Source organism: Cucumis sativus, chromosome 1 (assembly GCF_000004075.3).
Source record: "Cucumis sativus cultivar 9930 chromosome 1, Cucumber_9930_V3, whole genome shotgun sequence".
Lineage (NCBI taxonomy): Eukaryota > Viridiplantae > Streptophyta > Magnoliopsida > Cucurbitales > Cucurbitaceae > Cucumis > Cucumis sativus.
The window spans coordinates 4,957,994-4,976,705 of NC_026655.2; the positions used below are offsets into that span (position 1 = coordinate 4,957,994).

The window sequence follows — 18,712 nt, forward strand, 5'->3', positions numbered from 1 at the left end:
AATTAACCATCTAAAATCCATGTCCACCCCCGCCATCTCCGGCCTCCACTGCGAGGTCTGGCAGCCCCAAGACTTCTCCGAACCTTCCTGTTCGTCTTCTTCTTCTTCTTCTCAATTTCAACCCCCTGAATTCTTCATCGATTTCTACGTTTCCTCTTACGCAACTCATGGCGACGAAGTCATCAGCACACTCCGTTACAAGAATTTCCGGCAAAGATGTGACGTTCTAACTCAAGATTCTTTCTCTTGGTCTGCAATTTCCTCTATGCTTTCAGAAACCAATGTCCCTTATCATCTTCAACCTTTTTTCATTCACCAAATTTCTACTAGAGCTCGTGGAATCGCAACCGAACCCATTAACGCTCTCTCCCGAACCATTCCGATGGTCGTCGAGCTGATACTCCCCGAAGACGCCATGGAAGATTCCGGTTATGGGTCCGAACCCCACATGGGAATTGGGTCGGGTCGGGCCAGTAGGGCTTCGATTCAGGAAATGGAGAGAATTGAAATTGATGGGGTTTTGAGTGATTGTGTGATCTGTTTGGATGAGATTGGTTCAATTGGGTGTGAAATTGATGTTGTTCAAATGCCTTGTTTACATGTTTATCATCTAAATTGTATTCATAAATGGCTGGAACTCAGTAATCGTTGCCCATTGTGTCGGTTTCAGATGCCATTGGAAGAAGAATGAAGCTCTGTTTTTTTCTTTTCTTGCTCCATTTTGTAAACATATTTACCTTTCTTTATTGTATTTCTTTTTTCAAACCTTCCTTGGAAAGATTATGAATTCAAAACCCCAAATTTTCTAAAGATTACTAATGTAAATGATTTGTCAACACTTATATGATAGATTGATCTGTTTTGATTACTTGTTTCTTATATGATTTTGAAACCATTTCTCGGTACCAAGATTTCCCTTATAATTCATTCAGAGTTGAGCATTAGTTCTTGTGTCAAACTAACCTGGATCATAATGAAATTCGGTTTTTCGGTACATCGTACTCATCCATTAAAAGGAGATGATGTGATCATCAAGGAAGACAAAGTGTAAATACTGAAAATGATGATGTTTTGGGTTTAAAGTAAGCTTTGTATAAGTTAAAACAATTTTGATTTTGTATTTGTTGTAAAGAACCTTGTGAAAGATGATTTATAGTTAGTTGACATATTGACAAAATTTGGTGGGGTTTTTCTCTTTTTTTCTTTTTTGACAAAGGAAAGTGACAAACAAAGTAATTGAATTTAAAGTATAGGTTATAGTTTTGTAGGATTCAAAGATTGATGATTGTAGGTAAAGCCTTAAAATTTCAACCTTTTTATACATAAACTTTTAGGTTCACCACTCAAAATGACTCCTAAATTAAAGTTTTAATTTCAGCAGTAGGTTTTAAAAGATGTTTAGAGTTACAGACTGTTTTTTGAGTGAGTTCTACAATTTAAATGTATGCAGAGGGTTTGAATTTGTGGCACACTATTCAAAATTTTAGAGTTCTTAACCATTTTGATTTTTGTTTTTTAATTTTTAAAATTAAGTTACTCATTTTTGTACTTTGAACGTAAAAATAAAATGAGCTATGGATGATTCAAAAAGTTAGAAAGAAAACTGTGAAACTATTCGTTTGTTAAAAGATATCTTTGTTGACGTCAAATTTGAGTAAAATTACCAAAATATATTTGATTGCATGCGAAAAAGCAAGCCCGTCTCATTTGGTGTCGCTCTTGTTGATGTCGATCAATCTCACACATTTTGGTTGGCATTACTCTTGTCTAGAGAAGAAGAAGAAAGAAGATAGAAAAAAATGTGACTGGCTGAGAGGAGGATGAAACAAAAACTCTAAATCAATATTGAGAGTAATGTTGTAATTTCATGTGAGGATGTGAGATTTGACATTATTAAAAAAGAATTGAGTGGATGATTTGTGATTGTAGACCTTTAAAATGGGTCTTTTAGATAATTAAATCAAATAAAATCCACCTTTTAAGACATCCTATTACTCGGTCTCAAAAATTAAATAATGTTAAATAGATTCAGTTACAAAAATGAAATAATTAGATTGCCATTCTCTTTTAGAATTTTGAAAAAGAGAAAGCAACAAGAATTCAAGAAAGCGTATGTGAAGACTTGGCTGAATTAGCAACTTTGATAAAGACGTCTTCTAAAGTGGTATCAGACAAACCCCAAGCCAAAACCGTAAATCTGCTTTTGGCCTCTTCAACTGCTAAAAACACTTCAGCTATCCGAACATCATGTTTTGGAAGCTCAAATTTTTGTGTTCCAGATAAATGGTATATCTTCTTTGCTCCAGAGGCTAATCGCTTCACCATGTCCTCAACATATCCCTCATGATCAGAGGATGTTGTCATTGTAAATACATAAACCCCACCATATCTGGCTTTAAGCTGTCCAAAGATTTTCCAATTTAGTAAAATACTTGTGTGTGAAGAATTCACATCACAGCATGCAGAAGGTAAAGAAAACAACACTATGGGTTGAATGGAATCAAGATAAAGATAATGCTTTTTCATGAACACTCCTCTGACATGTGTGTGTGTGTGTGTGTTTCTCTATTTATAAGAAAAGCGTTCTTTTTTCCTTCACCAACTTTGACAGCAAAATCGGATGAAAAGCAGTGTGAGAGCAAAGGGAAGAGGGTGAAAGAAAGGAATAATGTATTTGGAAGGGAAGTTGGAAGATAAGAGAGAATCTAGGAAGTTGCTCAAGGAAATCAAACTAGGAGGTCCTCATCGGGTTGATAACATTGAATTTTCTTTTTTTTTGCGTGCTCTTGCACTTGTTCCTCTCTATACTGAGGGAAACAAGAACCGACAGGCGAAAAGGTTTATAATAGGTTTAATGACCAAAGTTATATTATCTATGGCTCAGAGATCAAATAAGTTACCTCTTTTGGATGTCCAACACATTGGAGGCATCCATCTACAAAAATTCCTATCCGATCGCATAAGACTTCTGCCTCTTCCATAGAATGTGCTGATGATATAAATAAGTTTTCTTCAATATTAGAATTAGAGAGGAAACATGGAATAAGGAACCGCATGCGATACAAAATCTCAAGTCGTGTTATGATTAAGTTCTAAATGCAAAATGAGACTGGAAAGCGAAGGGAAGCATACTAGTAAGGATGATTGCTCGATCTTTCTTTGCACGCTTCACAGCATTCCATAAAGTTTTTCTTGAAGCTGGATCTAGGCCAGTGCTTGGCTCATCCATATAAACAACCTTCACAATGATTTTTAAAGGTGATTTCAGATATAGAAAGGGAATTTTAAGATAAAGAATGAAAATAGATCGATACATTACTTTAGGATATCCAATTAGTGATATAGCGACACTAAGCCTCCTCTTCATACCTCCACTGTACATCCCAGCTTGTTTGTCTGCTACTCCTCCTTTGAAGAGGTTGACATCCTTGAGAGATTCTTCCACTGCCTGAAGCAGTTAAAGAGCAATGATGATAACATAATATTTCTTTATCTAATGCATCTTCCATTGTTTTACCCAGCAAAAAAAAAAAAAAACAAACAAACAAACAAAAAATCTCTACGTTTCAGTCTTTGCATGCATGCTCACTTTTCTAAGAGTTAGTGACATATAAAGATATTGGATCTACTATACCCCATGACATACTTACGCTGGAATGCTAGTACATTAACGTAAAATGTGTTTCCTCATAACATAATGACCTCATTCATTGTGAGGGAGGTACAATTTTATCCTCGTCTTCAACTTTTATACATTGATCTTTTTAAAAAACCAGTCTATAGGTGTTTCCTCATGCTTACTCTTTGTTTTACAATTTATCATCTGTCTCTTGAGTTCAGGTTCAAACCTTCACTAATATATGATAGTCTTTTAAAAATCTTTTCGATTATTTAATAATTTCTGTGAGTTTTTATGCCAATTAGTGTCCATCTCAACTAGAAAACTACTGAGATAATTGTATAACTCAACCATATTTGGTTGCCAAGGAATAGTCTAAAAAATTTGTAGAATATTAAACCATAGATAGATGGTCGTCATGACTTGAACCTATCTCCTTCAAGCCTTTTTATTATTTACGACATTCACTCTTATTGACCGCTAAATAAACTGACAGCGGTTCTAAAAAGCTTCTCTAAACTTTTTTCATTTTTTTTCCTAAGAAAATTTTCAATGTTTTTCAAGTAAAACAAATGAGAACTTTACTACTTTTCTAAATGGTAATTTCTTTGGGTTTCTTTTTAGGATGAAAGGTGCACATTCTGTTTGAAGAACATACGAATGTTATGATCCCCAACTTCATAGGATTGACAGTCTTTCGAGCCACACAATAGCCTGAAATTCCATGGTATCAACAAGGACGATGATTTCAGTTTAATAGTATGCTTACTTGTACTAAAGCAGAACCTTCTAAGTTCTTGAGTCTGCCATAAAAGAGTAGGTGTTCCCTTCCTGTTAAGGTTTCCCATAGCAGGCTACAGAATTCCAAGAAATAAAAAATAAGAATATTCGATTTAAGAGTCAGCATAAAAATGTCCAGCAGAATATATATAAGCTTACTCGTGCTGTGGACAAACGCCCATGCTTGCATATACGCCATTCATCTCAGTCCTTATGTCCAGACCTTCAACAAAGGCTGTTCCAGCGGTTGGTTTTGTAAGACCAATCATCTGAAAAAGGATCCTCGTGTGAGAAATTTACAAGTAAAAATAAGAACTTATGTGTATCCTCGTATGGGGATTCATTGGCAACAAGAAAGTAAAAATTCCAAAGAAATAAGGGAAACAAATAAATAGCAAATCGGCATTCACCAAAGACGAAATACAAAGGAGAAATTTTAGCTCACCATACTGATAAAGGAGGTTTTTCCCGCACCATTAGGACCTAGCATCCCAAAGCATTCTCCTCGGTCTATAGCAAGAGACAGTCCTTTAACTGCAAACTTCTCGGGGTTCCCATCCCTTCCTGGATACACCTTTTTGATATGGTCACATATGATGCCATGACTTGGATGTCTATCCTTTATCAACTGTTCGACCTTCTCCCTCTGGAAGGAAAAGAAAAAAATTGACATAAGTCATAATTCAGGTGGTAATGATTCAGCTCTCTTTCAAAGAAAATAATCCATAAATTTCACCTTAAAATTCAGATATATTACAATAAATAAATCATGCAAACCTCACAAAGAGGATAGTACTCATTGAACAGGCAGCTATACAGTTGCAATATGACAAAATATATTCAAAGGGCAGTTTGACGAAGCCATTTACAATATTCGCAATATAGAATCCCTCTTGAATCATGAGGAAGAGAAATACTTGATAAAAAGCAAAAGATGAATAGATTATGAAACTCATCAGAAGCATGCATACGTGAGTACTTCAAAATGTAACAGTAAAATAGATGGAAGTATCAAGAAAAAAGTTACCTCTGCTCTGACATCAGGTTTATCAATCTGAACCACAACTTTTGATCCTTGCCTCTCCGGAACAAGATTCTGAGGTGCAGGTTTTTTGTCGTGTCTTTGAAGGAAAAACAATGGATGCTTCCAACTTCCCGATGATATAGCTTGATCGATATAATATCCAACTAGAAGCACCACTATCCACTCAAAAAACATAATGACAAAGACTTCTCTCATTCCATTGGTACTATCAATGAAATCTCCCCATCGCATCCCAGAAGTCCCTACTTGATTCCCACTGGTAGAATAAAATGCAAACTCATACAACCCACGATATAGCAAAAATCCAGGATATAACTCCATCAATATAATCCAGCCATCTATACCACAAAGAATGGATATCAGAAGCAAACATTAGATGGACAAGCTTGAATTCCATACAATTGTGGAGAGAGCCTTGCCAACCAATATGAGACCATGAGGATCATTATAACATAAAAATAAAATATTATCAGACGTTAGTAAAAATATAAGATTCCATCAAGCAATTAGATAAAGATGACTTCTAGACATTGAGAATGTATTGATGCTCGTAAGACTTAGTCCTCAGAAAGCTTCCAAGCATCCTAGTGTAGTTTTTTTTAAGCTGAAAAATACTTAAGTAGTTCAAATTCTCTAACTCCCTATCTAGACAACCTAAATACTACTGAAAGAATTCAAAAGAAGTTTGAGTGGACTTGAATTCTTAGAACCTCTCAAAAACAATATAAGACAGTTCGTAACAGTAATTGCTCAAAATTTTTAGTCCAAATGAAACCTGACTTGAGGAATTTACTAACGTGGGAATGAAGGATCTTCAAGAAAAAATTGGAAGAGAAATCCACCTAAGAGCCCTGTTCCGAAGACACAAATATATGCCGAAACTGCAAAATGATACACTCGTGTGTCAGCTTAGAGTTAAACTGATACAAAGTCCTGTTGATTTAAATAAAACCAAACCTTCAGCTGTCTTGACATCTGAAAACGTGCTAGCCATTAGAAAGGCAATGGAGACTTGCAAATTTATAAACAAGAGATAAAACACTAACTGGATACTGTAGTCATTCATTGTAAAAAACTTTAACCCTGCAAGAAAGTAAAGTTTATCAAAGCTTGGAACCAGGAAGGTATGTAAAGTTAAGAGTGTCAAAATATATCTTACCTACAACTGAACCAAACAACACGAAAAAAAACATGTATAATGAATAAATTGCGAGAAAATAAGCATATGAAATCGCCCAATAAGGCCCATCACCAAGCCCATGCATTTTCATCATGATTCTCAGTTTCTGTTGCTTCTCAGTTACCAACGATGTCAAGATAACCTGACAAGATAGAAATAAAATATTTTTAAAATTAAATAAAGAAATGAAGTGATCTTCCTTGTAAGTTTCAACGCCCAAAATGTTGAACCAAGGACATCACTATATGCAGCATGAAAAGTACCACTATTATGACAGTGTTGACTAAGAGGGTCGTATACTTAGAAACTTCTTCTGCGGAGATATTAAACACTGAGGTTATTATATTCTTTAAGTTCCCTGCAACTAAACAGATGGAATTCTGTGGTAGATGTGACAGACAGTAAACTTCGGTGCTTCTGAGCGGTGAAAATGCACAAACATTGATCTACTTACTGGAAAAGGCTGGAGGATGACCCACGTAAAAAATAGTGCACCAAGTTGAGAAGAAAAATCCGACTTCATCTTTGTCTCATGTTTCGGCATTTCTTTGACAAACTGAAAGGGCATCTCTATGCGTGCTCCTAACTTAAACTTAAGATAGCCATTGGATGCCTAAGAACATAGGGAGAGGACTACCCTTGTCAGCCTTCATCATACTAGGAAAGTAGAAAGGTAGTGACAAATGAGATATATGTATGTATGTATATAAAATTAAAAGAAACATTAAGGATGCAATCACAGAAGAGGTCATCCATTTACACAAAGTTTGGTCATTCATTATCCTGATAGCCTTACTAACAGCGTATATATGTTATTTACTACAGAAATTCACTACGTACTCCTGCATAGGCTAAAATTAAAGAAATGGGAACAAAGTTGTAATTATGCATAGATGTTCTATTTTCCTTCAGTAGAAATAAACTACATGTCGCAAATCAGGAATGGATCAAAAGAGGTTTGGAATGGGGGGATAAGGTGAGGGATCCTTCAACAGTTCACAAGTTTCTCTGTACCAGATTAACCGAGCGTGGCACCCGCAACAGAACGCTCAAGCCAGAGCCACCATTATAAGATGAATTATACCATATAGTCACATTAAAGTTGTTCCTATCCGAATTTAAGAAATCAAAGCCTGCAAAATAGAAAGTCGTGAGCACTTGGAATGAAATGAAAACAGCTCAAATCAAGATTAAAGGTTTAATGAACCTGAAAGAATCTTCCTCTCATAAAAATAATAATAAATATTTGAAAAAAAAAAAAAAAAAAGAACAAACCTGAAAGAATCTCATTGATTTTCCCCTTGGGATTCCCGTTTACGTAACCTTTGTATATCTCATCATTCACCTGTGAAGCACTATTGCGCCACAATTGTAGGCCTTGAACACATGCAACTGGATTCGAGAGCAAAGGATGATTAAACTCTCTTAATTATGACTCAATTATAGATTCATACACATCCATGTTGACCCACAAACATAAATCTTAATCTTACATAGTGAATGGGAGACCTAGAAAGTTTGTAGAGGATAGGTAGTCTATGACATACTACCTTTTTGTTTGCTTTCAAGAGAGTATAGTGAAAGAGGAATTGACAATGTCGAGCCTGTCGCACACTGACGTTGCACATAATATAAAGGAAGATTTGAAAAGAAAGCGAAATCAATATAATTTTCTGTACCAGGCTTCGTTTCTGATCCCTGAAACATTAGACCACACAATTACAGAGAAAGTGAATGATATGGTTGCATCGAACGTTGAATAAACAATGTAAATTGGAGAGAAAACTGCAACAACATTAGAAATATAGACCAGGAAAGAGAGAGAGACAGAAGTTGATGGAGAAGATAGCTTACCATAACGTTAAGAGATACAGCATTCAGAGCATCAGAAGAATTCCAAAACAAAGAACTTGGGACCATATTTCCAGCCAGAACTACCCACATGAGCAAAATAACCTTCATTACCAGTTAAATTCAACAAATCCAATTGAAGCAGACAGCACAAAGATAACTTCAACACCTTAGTTAAAATGTACTTGGAAAAAAAAATGGGTCATACTATTTCCAAGAGAGCGATTCTTTCCAGTGAAAAGCATAGTAACAGGACATGACATTGACTCCCTGCATGATTCATTTGGCAAGTCTGTGTATGGAGAAAAATCTGTTCTCACAGCCCGGAAATCAGGAGCAGGCATTTGCAATATAGGAGCCCATTGTGGAGGACTTGGAATGGGGCAGGATGATGCTTGTAACGAACTTGAGTACTCTACCCCACAAACTTTCTCACATTTACCGTCTCCATTCGTATCAACACAAGCACAACCACATCTGATAAACGGGTCATCCAAGGTTCTATCGACTATTGTCTGAATTACACCGAGCAATGAACAGAGGATGAATGGGAATAAAATCAGACGAGAATTTGTCCTCAAATTTCGTTTCTGAGTGAAAAAAGAAGTAAAGTTTGACCATATTAGACAAATGAGATATCATTTCTTGTCTCTGGTCCCTTTTATATTAGCAATAGTGATTGATTGCAATGATCATAATATAATAGGTAGAAATAAATATGGAACTGGTGCATGAAAAGATTGATTACTGTTATAAAATATTTTGAGTCAAATAAAATACCTGTATATTGATTTAAACATAGAGTGAGAACTATATGTCCATGAATCATTTAATACTAACCATAAAACAACTACACAAATCAAATCTAATCTGAAAACTAATGATATACTTCAAAAAAAAAAAATCATAACCAAAAACAACCAAATAACAGTATTTATACCATTTCACAATTAGATTTCAAAATCTAGACATACCCAGTATAAAAAGAAAACATCAAAATTAAATGAATCAAATCCAAAAGGAAATGAATGGAGAGTACCTGTAAGGATTTCTTAAACAGAAGCTGCAAAGAGAAGGAAAGGGAAGGAGAAGAAAGACCTGGAAGGTTAAGTTTTTTCTGAGAAGACCATTTGCTTGGGTCCAGAAGGTCGTGGCCCTCGTTGGTGTATCCCCCAGGCGTTTGAAACCGGAAGTCTGCATGGAGAAAACGAAATTCCTTTTCCTTTACGTAACCCACAAGGAAAATTCTACTACAAGATTATTGTTTTTCTTTTTCCTTTTTACTTTTTGAAACTTAGAATTTCTCTTTGTTGTTATTTATGGTTAAAAATAAATCTAACTAACTTTCGCCCTTTTCTAACGTACAATCTTTGGTTTACATCACTTAATCGAGCTCACATTCTCTCTCTCTTATTCTTACATCAGAGAATATTTTGATATGAAACTTAGGTGAATCAAATAAAATTTCAATAATCTTTTCATTTTTATATCCCTTTCTTCAGCTAGGCTAGTCTATAGAATTACTAATTTTACTCTTTACACATTTAAAATATAATCTATAGAAAAAAATTCACAAATTTTGTACAGTACATATATATAAAATCACACTGCCCATACCCATACTATAGTATTACATCAACCTCAAAAAAAAAAAAAAAAGAGTCAATAGACAATTAAACAATATATATACTAAAAAAATTAGACTATGCCAAAATTTATTGGAACATTTGTAAAAATAGCAAAAAAATTTATTATTATAATACTAATGTCATTACATTTTCTAAATAATCGTTGATATATCTAATTACTTGTCATATTTACAATACAAAAATAAAAATGTTATGGACTACATTTTTCTAAATATTTTTGTCATCTGATTCAATTTTCTAAATTTATTCTCCTTCATTGTAGTTAACTACTCAACGTAGATACTAATAATGATCACAAAAGTTGATAGTTCAATCTATAAAAAAAAATCATTTATCAACATCACCATCACCATCAACGTTTCTCATGGTCTATTACTCTGGTTCCTATGTGTAGTGGAATGAGAAATCACACCAATCCATCTAGAATGCAAAAAAATACCTCGACGCCAAGATAATAAAAAACTCAACACCTCTAATTCTTATTACTTTTCAATATCAATACAAAAAACATGAAAAAGTCATCTTATTCAAAACTACTACTCCCCCACTACTCTCACTTCACACATTGGAACGCACTTTTCTTACAGAGTAACTAGAGAGAGGAAAGGCTCCTTTTCTGAGGGTACACCCATGAACAGATCAGTGAAGATGGAGTGGAATCTATGGCTCAAAGGATTATAGCACGTGGTTACGAACCACGATGTCGAGGTACAAATCCCTCCTCAACCAAAAAGGGAAGGACTTTTCACCTGGGGTAGGAAAATCATATTTGTAAATTTGCAAAGCATTTTAAAGAAAATATCAAATCTGGTTAGAAGCGATGGTGGAACAGTAAACATTTCAAAGAGAGAAGAATGGAAAGAATCAAGTTCCAATCCACTTGGTGAATATATGCTACTTCCACTTTTTACTTTTTCACTCCAAAGATAAAAATCAACGAAAATATATGAATCAGAATCATAGAGTAAGCTGAGTGAAACCCAGTGAAGAACAGCAGAAAGTTATTATTTCTAGTAAAAGAATGCTCAAGTAGAACTGCCATGTTCATCCATGGATGTAGTAGATAATGTGTTTGCAGTTTCCATGGCAAGCAACTTTTATCAGGAGTAGAGGCAATAAGCATTTGCAAATTCACAAAATAATATCCACGAGACCAACATAATTAAGGTGTCCATTGAACATAATAATCACAACAGATACAGTATAAACAACCTGTAATAGAACAGAGTACCTTTAAATAATCTGTAATTGCAGCAGCATAAAAAACTCGGGGGGAAAAAACAGAAAACAAGAAAGAAAAAAACTTAAAACCTATGATGTACATGCACTCAAACAACCAAGATGAAAGGATAATCAGATAAGACCATATTGGCCTCAGCAGCCCCTCCTTGAGCAGAAGATGGACTCAGTCACTGAATAGGTGATGGCTGATCACAAATGTATGAATCAAAAAGCCTTCAGATGAAATTCACCCCTCAATAGTTTTTGACATCTGAGAACCCAAATTTACCTTCTCCAGTCTGCTTGGATTACCTTTCCTACATAAAATATCAGAAATATGGTGTTTCAGCGGGATGAAAAGACAAATTATTTTGGATTCTTAATGTTATTTTCAAATTGATGCAAGGGATTAGTGTTAAGAGGAAATTACATGTCTATATTCATGTTAAAGATTTAACATTTAGATTCAGAAGATGAGGAGTATTTATTCAGTATGAACGACAGAGTTGTAGGATGAGGAAAAGTTAATTCATCTCTAACAGGTAAGGATACAAACTCACTCAAAAGGATCATGATGTGCACATGCTGTCAGGCTAGTTTAACATGGATATAAGAGAAAATAAAGTTTATATTGAACAGAAGAATGCTTACCATTTCCATCTCTTGATCCCAGAAGTGCCTTGTCATTTTTATTTCCTCCTTTGCCACCCGCTTGAGTGAGTCTTTGTGTTCGTGGAGACTGTGAGCTAATTTTAGCATTAGTGGGCGACGGTAAAGAATGACGTCGGTTGAGGTTACTTCTTTCACTATCCTGTCCAAATCTTGGAGATCCTTGTGCTCTCAGTTTTGCCTTTGCAGATTCAGTTGCTGCCATGTAGCTAGGTAAGGTTGGACTGTGTTGCAACCCATTCTCTACTCGCTCTTGCTTGGCTGGAGTAGAAGATTTCCTACCAGATTTCGGATTCTCGTTGTTAGTATAATCTTCTTTGTGGTTCGATTCCCCATTTGGTAATGGGCTGATTTCATCTTGAGGGTAGATCTCTGTCAGAGGCTTAGTCTCCACGGCAGCCTCATCTCCTGTAACGCTCTTATCTATGTTACTGCTCTCAATCAAAGGTGGTGAATCTACAACTGGATCAGTATTAGGTACATTAATGATCTCTTTCGTTGGTAACTGTTCAGGCGTTGTCTCCAAATCAGGCTGGACAGGATTTGTTGAGAGTGCCTCGTTTTTCATCTTCTCAGAAGAATTACTAGTACCTCTTGCCAAAAGGTCACGGCTTAGACCATTAGAAGCCTTCTCTAAACTTTCCTTGGGCTTCTCAGCATCAACTTCTGTTTGGGCAGGATTCTCAACGACGGGGCTATGGACCTTTCTCAGACTACGCTTGACCTTTTCGAGCTCCATCTGGGGATTCTCCTGAACCTGCTCGGCAGCTGAATGACTAGAGACCTTTCTAAAATTCCGTTTAGGTTTCTCAAATTCGCTAGATGATTGGACTGCAGTACTATCATTGTTTGCATTGTTTGCTGAAGAAACTCTCCTTGTGCGCTTTGATCTCACGGTATGTGCCTCTCCTGTTTGACCAGTGCTCAGCCTTCTTTGAGTTTTAGACTCTGGGGCTTTTTTTACTTGGGGAATTGGTTTCCAAAACCTAGAATTGGACCAGCGTTCTAACCATTTCAAGACTGAATTTTCATCTTCAGTATCAAAATAGAGTTGCATAGGTTTTGAAGTTGTAGATGAAGCAAGCTACAAGAACAAATCACAAATAGAAATAGAATCATATGAAGTGCAGATTAAGATAAGAAAAAGCAGCAATTGTAAATCTTTCATGAAAAAAAAATGGCAAACAAGCTTCTGAAGCTCCCCCCAAGCTCAATAGTTAGGTAATAGGCATTGGATGAGAATCAAATATATTTCTTAAAAATAGCCATAAATTTTATAATCATTCTCTACACTGGAAACTATTTTCTGATTAACAGATCTCCATGAACCATGTATACTGAAAACAATGAACATACAAAAAGAAAAGCTTTAAGACAGTAGGTTCATGGGCCTCAAACAGAGAGACGATAAAAGCATATCAAATCATACAATTATCACATTCTAACAACAACCATGATGGTCACTGCAAGTGACTGCGGGATACTAGGAATATCTTTCCTTCGAGCATAGAAGAGTTCTACTCGATGCTGATTAAAGTGATGTAGAACCATGTCTGGAGAGTGATGTAATGGTAAACTTACCTTGATAGTGAAAGCATTTGCAGAAAGTTTTGCCATTCGTGTAGAGAGACTTACTCCAGCAGGATCCACTAATGGTTGATCCTGATGTTGGAAAGAATTGAAAATGATGAGAAATTGGTAGATTTGTCAACTACTTTTCTAAGTAACAATTCTGACACTCACAAGAGAATTACAAGGCGTCTGCCTATTTTTGTATGAATGAGCTCACTTCAAATATGCAACTATTGTCTGTTCTAAAGTCACTAGGGAAGTTTCTTTTCCATAAATAAAGTCCATATATTTATATACATAGCTCGAAAACATGTACAGTGCATCAAATATGGGATTAAGATGATTGTTAACATAATGTGACATTTAAACACCAATATGTTAGATAAAGGTGTATGTTTAAAAATCATATGAGAATCTGAGATATCAAAATCATTACAAAAGGAATTGGAGAAAGTAGAAAACCAAAAGAAATTGTGGAGGCAATATGAAATAATTCGGTTAAACTTGTACACAAAATGGATGTTGATTACAGTAACAGCGTGCTTTTCTGAAGTACCTGTATCTGCACTAATCTACATTTTTTCTGCACTTCGAGCCCTACATCAGAAAGCCTCACGCTTCTTCCCCGAGCAATAGCCTGGAACTTAACAATTCCAAGCATACAACATAGAGTAGCAGCAGCCTGTCTCCTTACCAAATGACCACGAATAAGCGCCTGCAACCTAATAATACCTTTGAGGGCCCGGAATGCACGGCGAGCCTTCAACCAAAATTCGTGTCAGTAAAATTCTCAGTCTAGACAAACGAATGAAAATAGACCAAACACATTGTACAAGACAGCATACAAGAATAACAGTTAAGCCTCTTGTCTCTGTCAGTGAGAGAGATAGATTATTTCATCGAGTCCCAATAAAGAAAGAAAAAAAAAGTCATAATAACACCTTAAGGCAGCTTGAACCTTGGTTTTCAGGTCCTTCGAACTTACCAAATAACCCCTAAAAGCAGCCTGGGCCTTAGTTGCAGCCTCCTCCTCACGGATTCTCTCAGGATCAGATGGTGCATCTTGGCAGGTAGATCCTTGAACTTCCGCATCTTGATTTCCTGGAATTGATATTGATCTTTCATGCAACACATTAGCTGCTTCATTGTTGGTAATTTTTGGCACCCCCTCATTTGTATCTATGGTATTTGGGGTTGGATGTGAAGCTACAGGATGACTAATAACAGTAGTAGTTTCTGATGCCTTGGCAGAAACCAATACTTCTTTCTCATTTCCATTTCTCTACACAATATCAGGGAGAAAAGTATTAAACATTTGGTACTCCAATTTAATCAATACTATCTCTATCAAAAATACCCTGTCTGAAAATCATACTGTTCCTTTGCTGCCACTAAAAATATATAGTTGCCGGATGCAGCTGGTCACGCTAGAACCTTCGGTTTTCCTACACAAATTGCTTACATGTCTATTCCAAGTACAGTCTAAGTTTCTCATGCTACATCTATCAAAAACAGTAGACCAAATATTCTTACTGTTGTAAATACATTCAAACACCAAATGAGTAACAGATTCAGAGGCTACTTTACCAAAGAGATCATCAACAACGACAGGCTCAATCTGCAGCCTTGAATGAAACTGAAAGTACGTTGATAAAAAGTGAAAGTTCAACTGAAGGACTTCAAGACACTATCTAGCTAAAAGTTATAATTTCACTTCTAATGTTCCAACGACCGTGCACATATTTGCATGATCCTATTAGTAGATATGCTTGATCTTCTGACAAGTACACTTTTTATAAAATGAGGCAGAGATTATATGAATGCTTTACAATTGAGATATAGGCTCACAACAAATACAACCAGACGGATCCACAGATTGAGTGTATATAGAAGAACCTTAAAGAAAATTAGCGGTTAGATACCTACATTATACTGAAAAACATTTGTACAACAATAAATTCAAAATCACCTCTCTGCCCTTAGAAAGACTAGATTTCGAAGACTTCTTCCCAAACAAGATGGTCTTGAGCCATTTCCCTGGCGACTTCCCCATTGCTGAAAGATTGAGCTCTGCAAAGATAGAATCTTAGTGAAAAATAGAAATGTGGAGTCCCTAAATAAAAAATATGAAACATCAAACTCAAGTCATTTAATTTGAATAAGAAAACTTCAATTACGCACTCCAACTTCACAACATTACCAAACTAAACATAATTGGTAGGTACTACAGCTAATGTACAGTAAATATTCTACTAGATCATCCTTAGACTAACATTCTCCCTCCCATGAGCTACCACGTTCAAAGTAGCACAAACTATTCAATCCTCTCACATTCCTAGTCAATGATCTTAGTTCACTTCACTGGCCCAGAAAGAAATATCACAGTGACTTCAAACATTTCCAAGCAACAGATCAAAGCATCCAAATCCAAAGTCTCAAAGGGTCCAAATGCTTCAAGGACCCATCACAGAACTCAAAACAAAACAAGTTGTCGGGAAAGAAAAACCAAGAAAACTCCACAAATCACAATCACAAATGATCAATATCAAACAAAACCCAATTCGCATAGATCAAGACCACACACAAAAAACAACATTCTAAGAAAACCCCATGAAGAAAAACAACCAACCCAAGAATCTAAAAAACCCTACCAACAAAATCAAAAGTTTCAGTACCCAAGAAAGCATCAGATCTGAAACTTACCCACCTCACTCAATACACCCACTTGAAAAGAAAAAAGAAAAAAGACCCTATTCTACATTCCTGAAAAGAAAAGAAAACCCCAAAGAAACAAGATCATCATCTTACCCTGTAAACCAAAGTTGCAGCCTGCTGTAAGAAACAGCTGGAAAAACAAAGAGAGATCTACCCAGTAGCCAAGAAAGTAAAAAATAAAAAATAAAAAAAAGAAACAAATAAAAAAATTCAAAAAAGGGAAGAAGGAGAGCAAGAAAGGAAAGGAAGCGCGAGAATGAGAAATGGGTAAAGAGAAAAGGAAGCTTACAAACTAGAAAAAACGTGAACTTGAAAGATCCATCAATTTAATTTTTTCTCAAAATTTGCCCCTTTTTTTCTCTTTAGCTGCTGTGGATTAGCTTTCTTTACTCTGCTCTCACTCTGACATTGGTGAGTTCAAAAACAATAATAAATTTTTAACCAAAACAACAAAAGAAAAAACCGCTACAGTCCGGCACTAGACCATCATAACACAGTGAGGAACATTAACATGAAGCGTTGGATTGGAATAATTTAATCCTGGTTTTGAACCAAGGGTTGAAAAAAATAGAGAAACAGTTGGGTTTAATAAAGAATTGGGAGGTGAGATGAGGTGAGTGGCCCCCAGGGGCAGTTACTTCGGAACCAAGTGTAGTGTAAGAAGAAGAGAAAGGGCTTCTTTATTCGGAAGCATAGGAGGGATGGAGGGGATGAGTACATGAAATTACGGATTTAGGGTTTATGAAGCGGTGCTTTGAAGAAGACGCGCGAGAAAAAGGAGAAAGAAGAGAGTAGGTGGTGGGTGAGGGTGAGGGTAGTGAAGGTCACAGACATCGTACACGCCACGCGCGTGATACTGCGCCGGAGGATCTCGGGTTGTGCACGTGGATGCTCGAGAGGCTTTCCATGCGGGTCACGCTGGGAACCAACACCTACGCTCTTTTCATTTCACTAATCCTTATTTTTTGTTAGTTTATGATTAAAACTTTAGAGTGTGACATCACATTCACTTACTAATCAAATACATTTCCTACTTATACTCTCAATTAATATCTAAGTTTAACGTAAAACTACGTTAACATAGTCCATGTATTAAACCTCCAAATATTTGTTACTTCTCTTTAAATGTTTGAGATTTCTGTAATAATATATATGAAAAATAAAAGCAATAGGTTTCTCTTGTTAAATTTCATCTCCTTTAATCCCTTTTCATTTATTATCTAACTATCTAACTACACCTTCAAATTCACATTCATTTTACTTTAACTTCAATTACTCTTCACTATAACTAAGGTAGACAACTTACATACTCTATTCAAAATAGATAACCATTCCAATTTTGATCAATGATATACATACAACTTCTACTTAGATTCTAAAAATAATAATTACATTTTAATTGTCTATTTTCAAGATTTTCAAACATGGGTTTGGTTTTTTAAAACATTCTCAAAAAGAAAACAAATTAAAATAATAATAATAAGTCGGAGTGGTCTAATAGGCTTATTTAGAGGGGGAAAAAATGAAATAAAGTTGCAAGAATTCAATAAAATCAACACAATTTAAAGGAAAAAATGGTATAAATTTTAATTTGATAATTGTCTAGTAGTCTTGTTGAGTAATTAAGGTTGGACATAATAGTATAATACCATTCTTTCATATGATTTGTTCAATACACAAAATTGAGATGTATTTTCTTTCTTTGCTTATCACTATTATTGTTTTGAAAAATTGAATGTATAGTATAATGGTAGCTGTGGGGGCAAGATTCTATATTATTATTATATGATGATGAAGGATTGAATGTTAGTTGGCAAAGACACCAAAAGGCATTGAAAAAATTATAATAACCTAAATGGGGTGTTGGTTGCAACTCAATAATACAAATAAGAGAAATGAAATGGTTGTTTTGGTTGGTGGGAAATTCTATATTTATAAAATATAATTAATATAACCCAATGTGTAGCTTTTTTTTAATTGCATGGGGTCCTTTTTTGTGGAGTATTTTGTACATTGCCAAAATAATAATAAAGAGAGTGTTGTTATTATTATTGGTTGATAGTAATTAATCATTGTAATTATATATTAAATGTATGTGTAATGCAACATTAAAGAATGTCGAGACAACCTAAATTTAGATAAGTGAATACATCTCATCCAAGTATAATACAACTTTACAATACCATTTTTTTTATATATATATAAAGTGATTGAACAAATTATAGTCAAGCTCTAGCTATCTCATTGATCGCAATCGTTTGACTAAATAAAGTTGTGTGTTTGAAAGATTCGTAATGCTTAAAAGAAAATCGCATAATTTACAAAGATTCTTCGTTATCTTTTGTTTTTCATGATCGATGGGGTTTCAAAATTTATAAGTGCACACGTTTGAGTTACTAGAAAAAGAAATC

At 35.2% G+C, this 18,712-nt stretch overlaps 3 protein-coding genes across 6 annotated transcripts; 1 reads left to right on the forward strand and 2 right to left on the reverse strand.

Moving 5' to 3' along the window:
- The first annotated feature begins 19 nt into the window (after positions 1 to 19).
- LOC101217869 lies at positions 20 to 691 on the forward strand. The gene has a single exon (XM_004152485.1). The coding sequence runs from the start codon at positions 20 to 22 to the stop codon at positions 689 to 691; it is 672 nt and encodes a 223-aa protein (XP_004152533.1).
- Positions 692 to 1,913: 1,222 nt separating this feature from the next.
- Positions 1,914 to 9,707, reverse strand: LOC101218105 (ABC transporter A family member 7-like). 3 transcript variants are annotated; one of them, XM_011652846.2, is made up of 18 exons: positions 9,574 to 9,702; positions 8,684 to 9,065; positions 8,479 to 8,558; positions 8,175 to 8,322; positions 7,900 to 8,016; positions 7,639 to 7,757; positions 7,079 to 7,237; positions 6,604 to 6,766; positions 6,402 to 6,527; positions 6,242 to 6,325; positions 5,427 to 5,782; positions 4,845 to 5,045; positions 4,559 to 4,668; positions 4,389 to 4,473; positions 3,320 to 3,448; positions 3,133 to 3,238; positions 2,901 to 2,989; positions 1,914 to 2,400 (listed from the first exon to the last, which is right to left on the reverse strand). In XM_011652846.2, the coding sequence occupies exons 1-18, from the start codon at positions 9,673 to 9,675 to the stop codon at positions 2,101 to 2,103; spliced, it is 2,856 nt and encodes a 951-aa protein (XP_011651148.1). In that variant the 5' UTR covers positions 9,676 to 9,702; the 3' UTR covers positions 1,914 to 2,100. The 3 variants fall into 3 exon arrangements, 2 of the variants coding, with proteins under 2 accessions (XP_011651148.1, XP_031737652.1); XM_031881792.1 differs by having other exon boundaries at positions 2,101 to 2,400; positions 9,515 to 9,655; XR_004214878.1 differs by lacking the exon at positions 1,914 to 2,400 and having other exon boundaries at positions 3,370 to 3,448; positions 9,574 to 9,707.
- A 1,524-nt stretch (positions 9,708 to 11,231) lies between these two features.
- On the reverse strand, positions 11,232 to 17,001 carry LOC101214198 (protein IQ-DOMAIN 31). Of its 2 annotated transcripts, XM_011652862.2 has the most exons (8): positions 16,591 to 16,985; positions 16,395 to 16,451; positions 15,556 to 15,656; positions 14,572 to 14,868; positions 14,143 to 14,346; positions 13,596 to 13,676; positions 11,997 to 13,098; positions 11,232 to 11,662 (listed from the first exon to the last, which is right to left on the reverse strand). In XM_011652862.2, the coding sequence occupies exons 3-8, from the start codon at positions 15,637 to 15,639 to the stop codon at positions 11,631 to 11,633; spliced, it is 1,800 nt and encodes a 599-aa protein (XP_011651164.1). In that variant the 5' UTR covers positions 15,640 to 15,656; positions 16,395 to 16,451; positions 16,591 to 16,985; the 3' UTR covers positions 11,232 to 11,630. The 2 variants fall into 2 exon arrangements, with proteins under 2 accessions (XP_011651164.1, XP_004152439.1); XM_004152391.3 differs by lacking the exon at positions 16,395 to 16,451 and having other exon boundaries at positions 16,591 to 17,001.
- Positions 17,002 to 18,712: the final 1,711 nt, after the last annotated feature.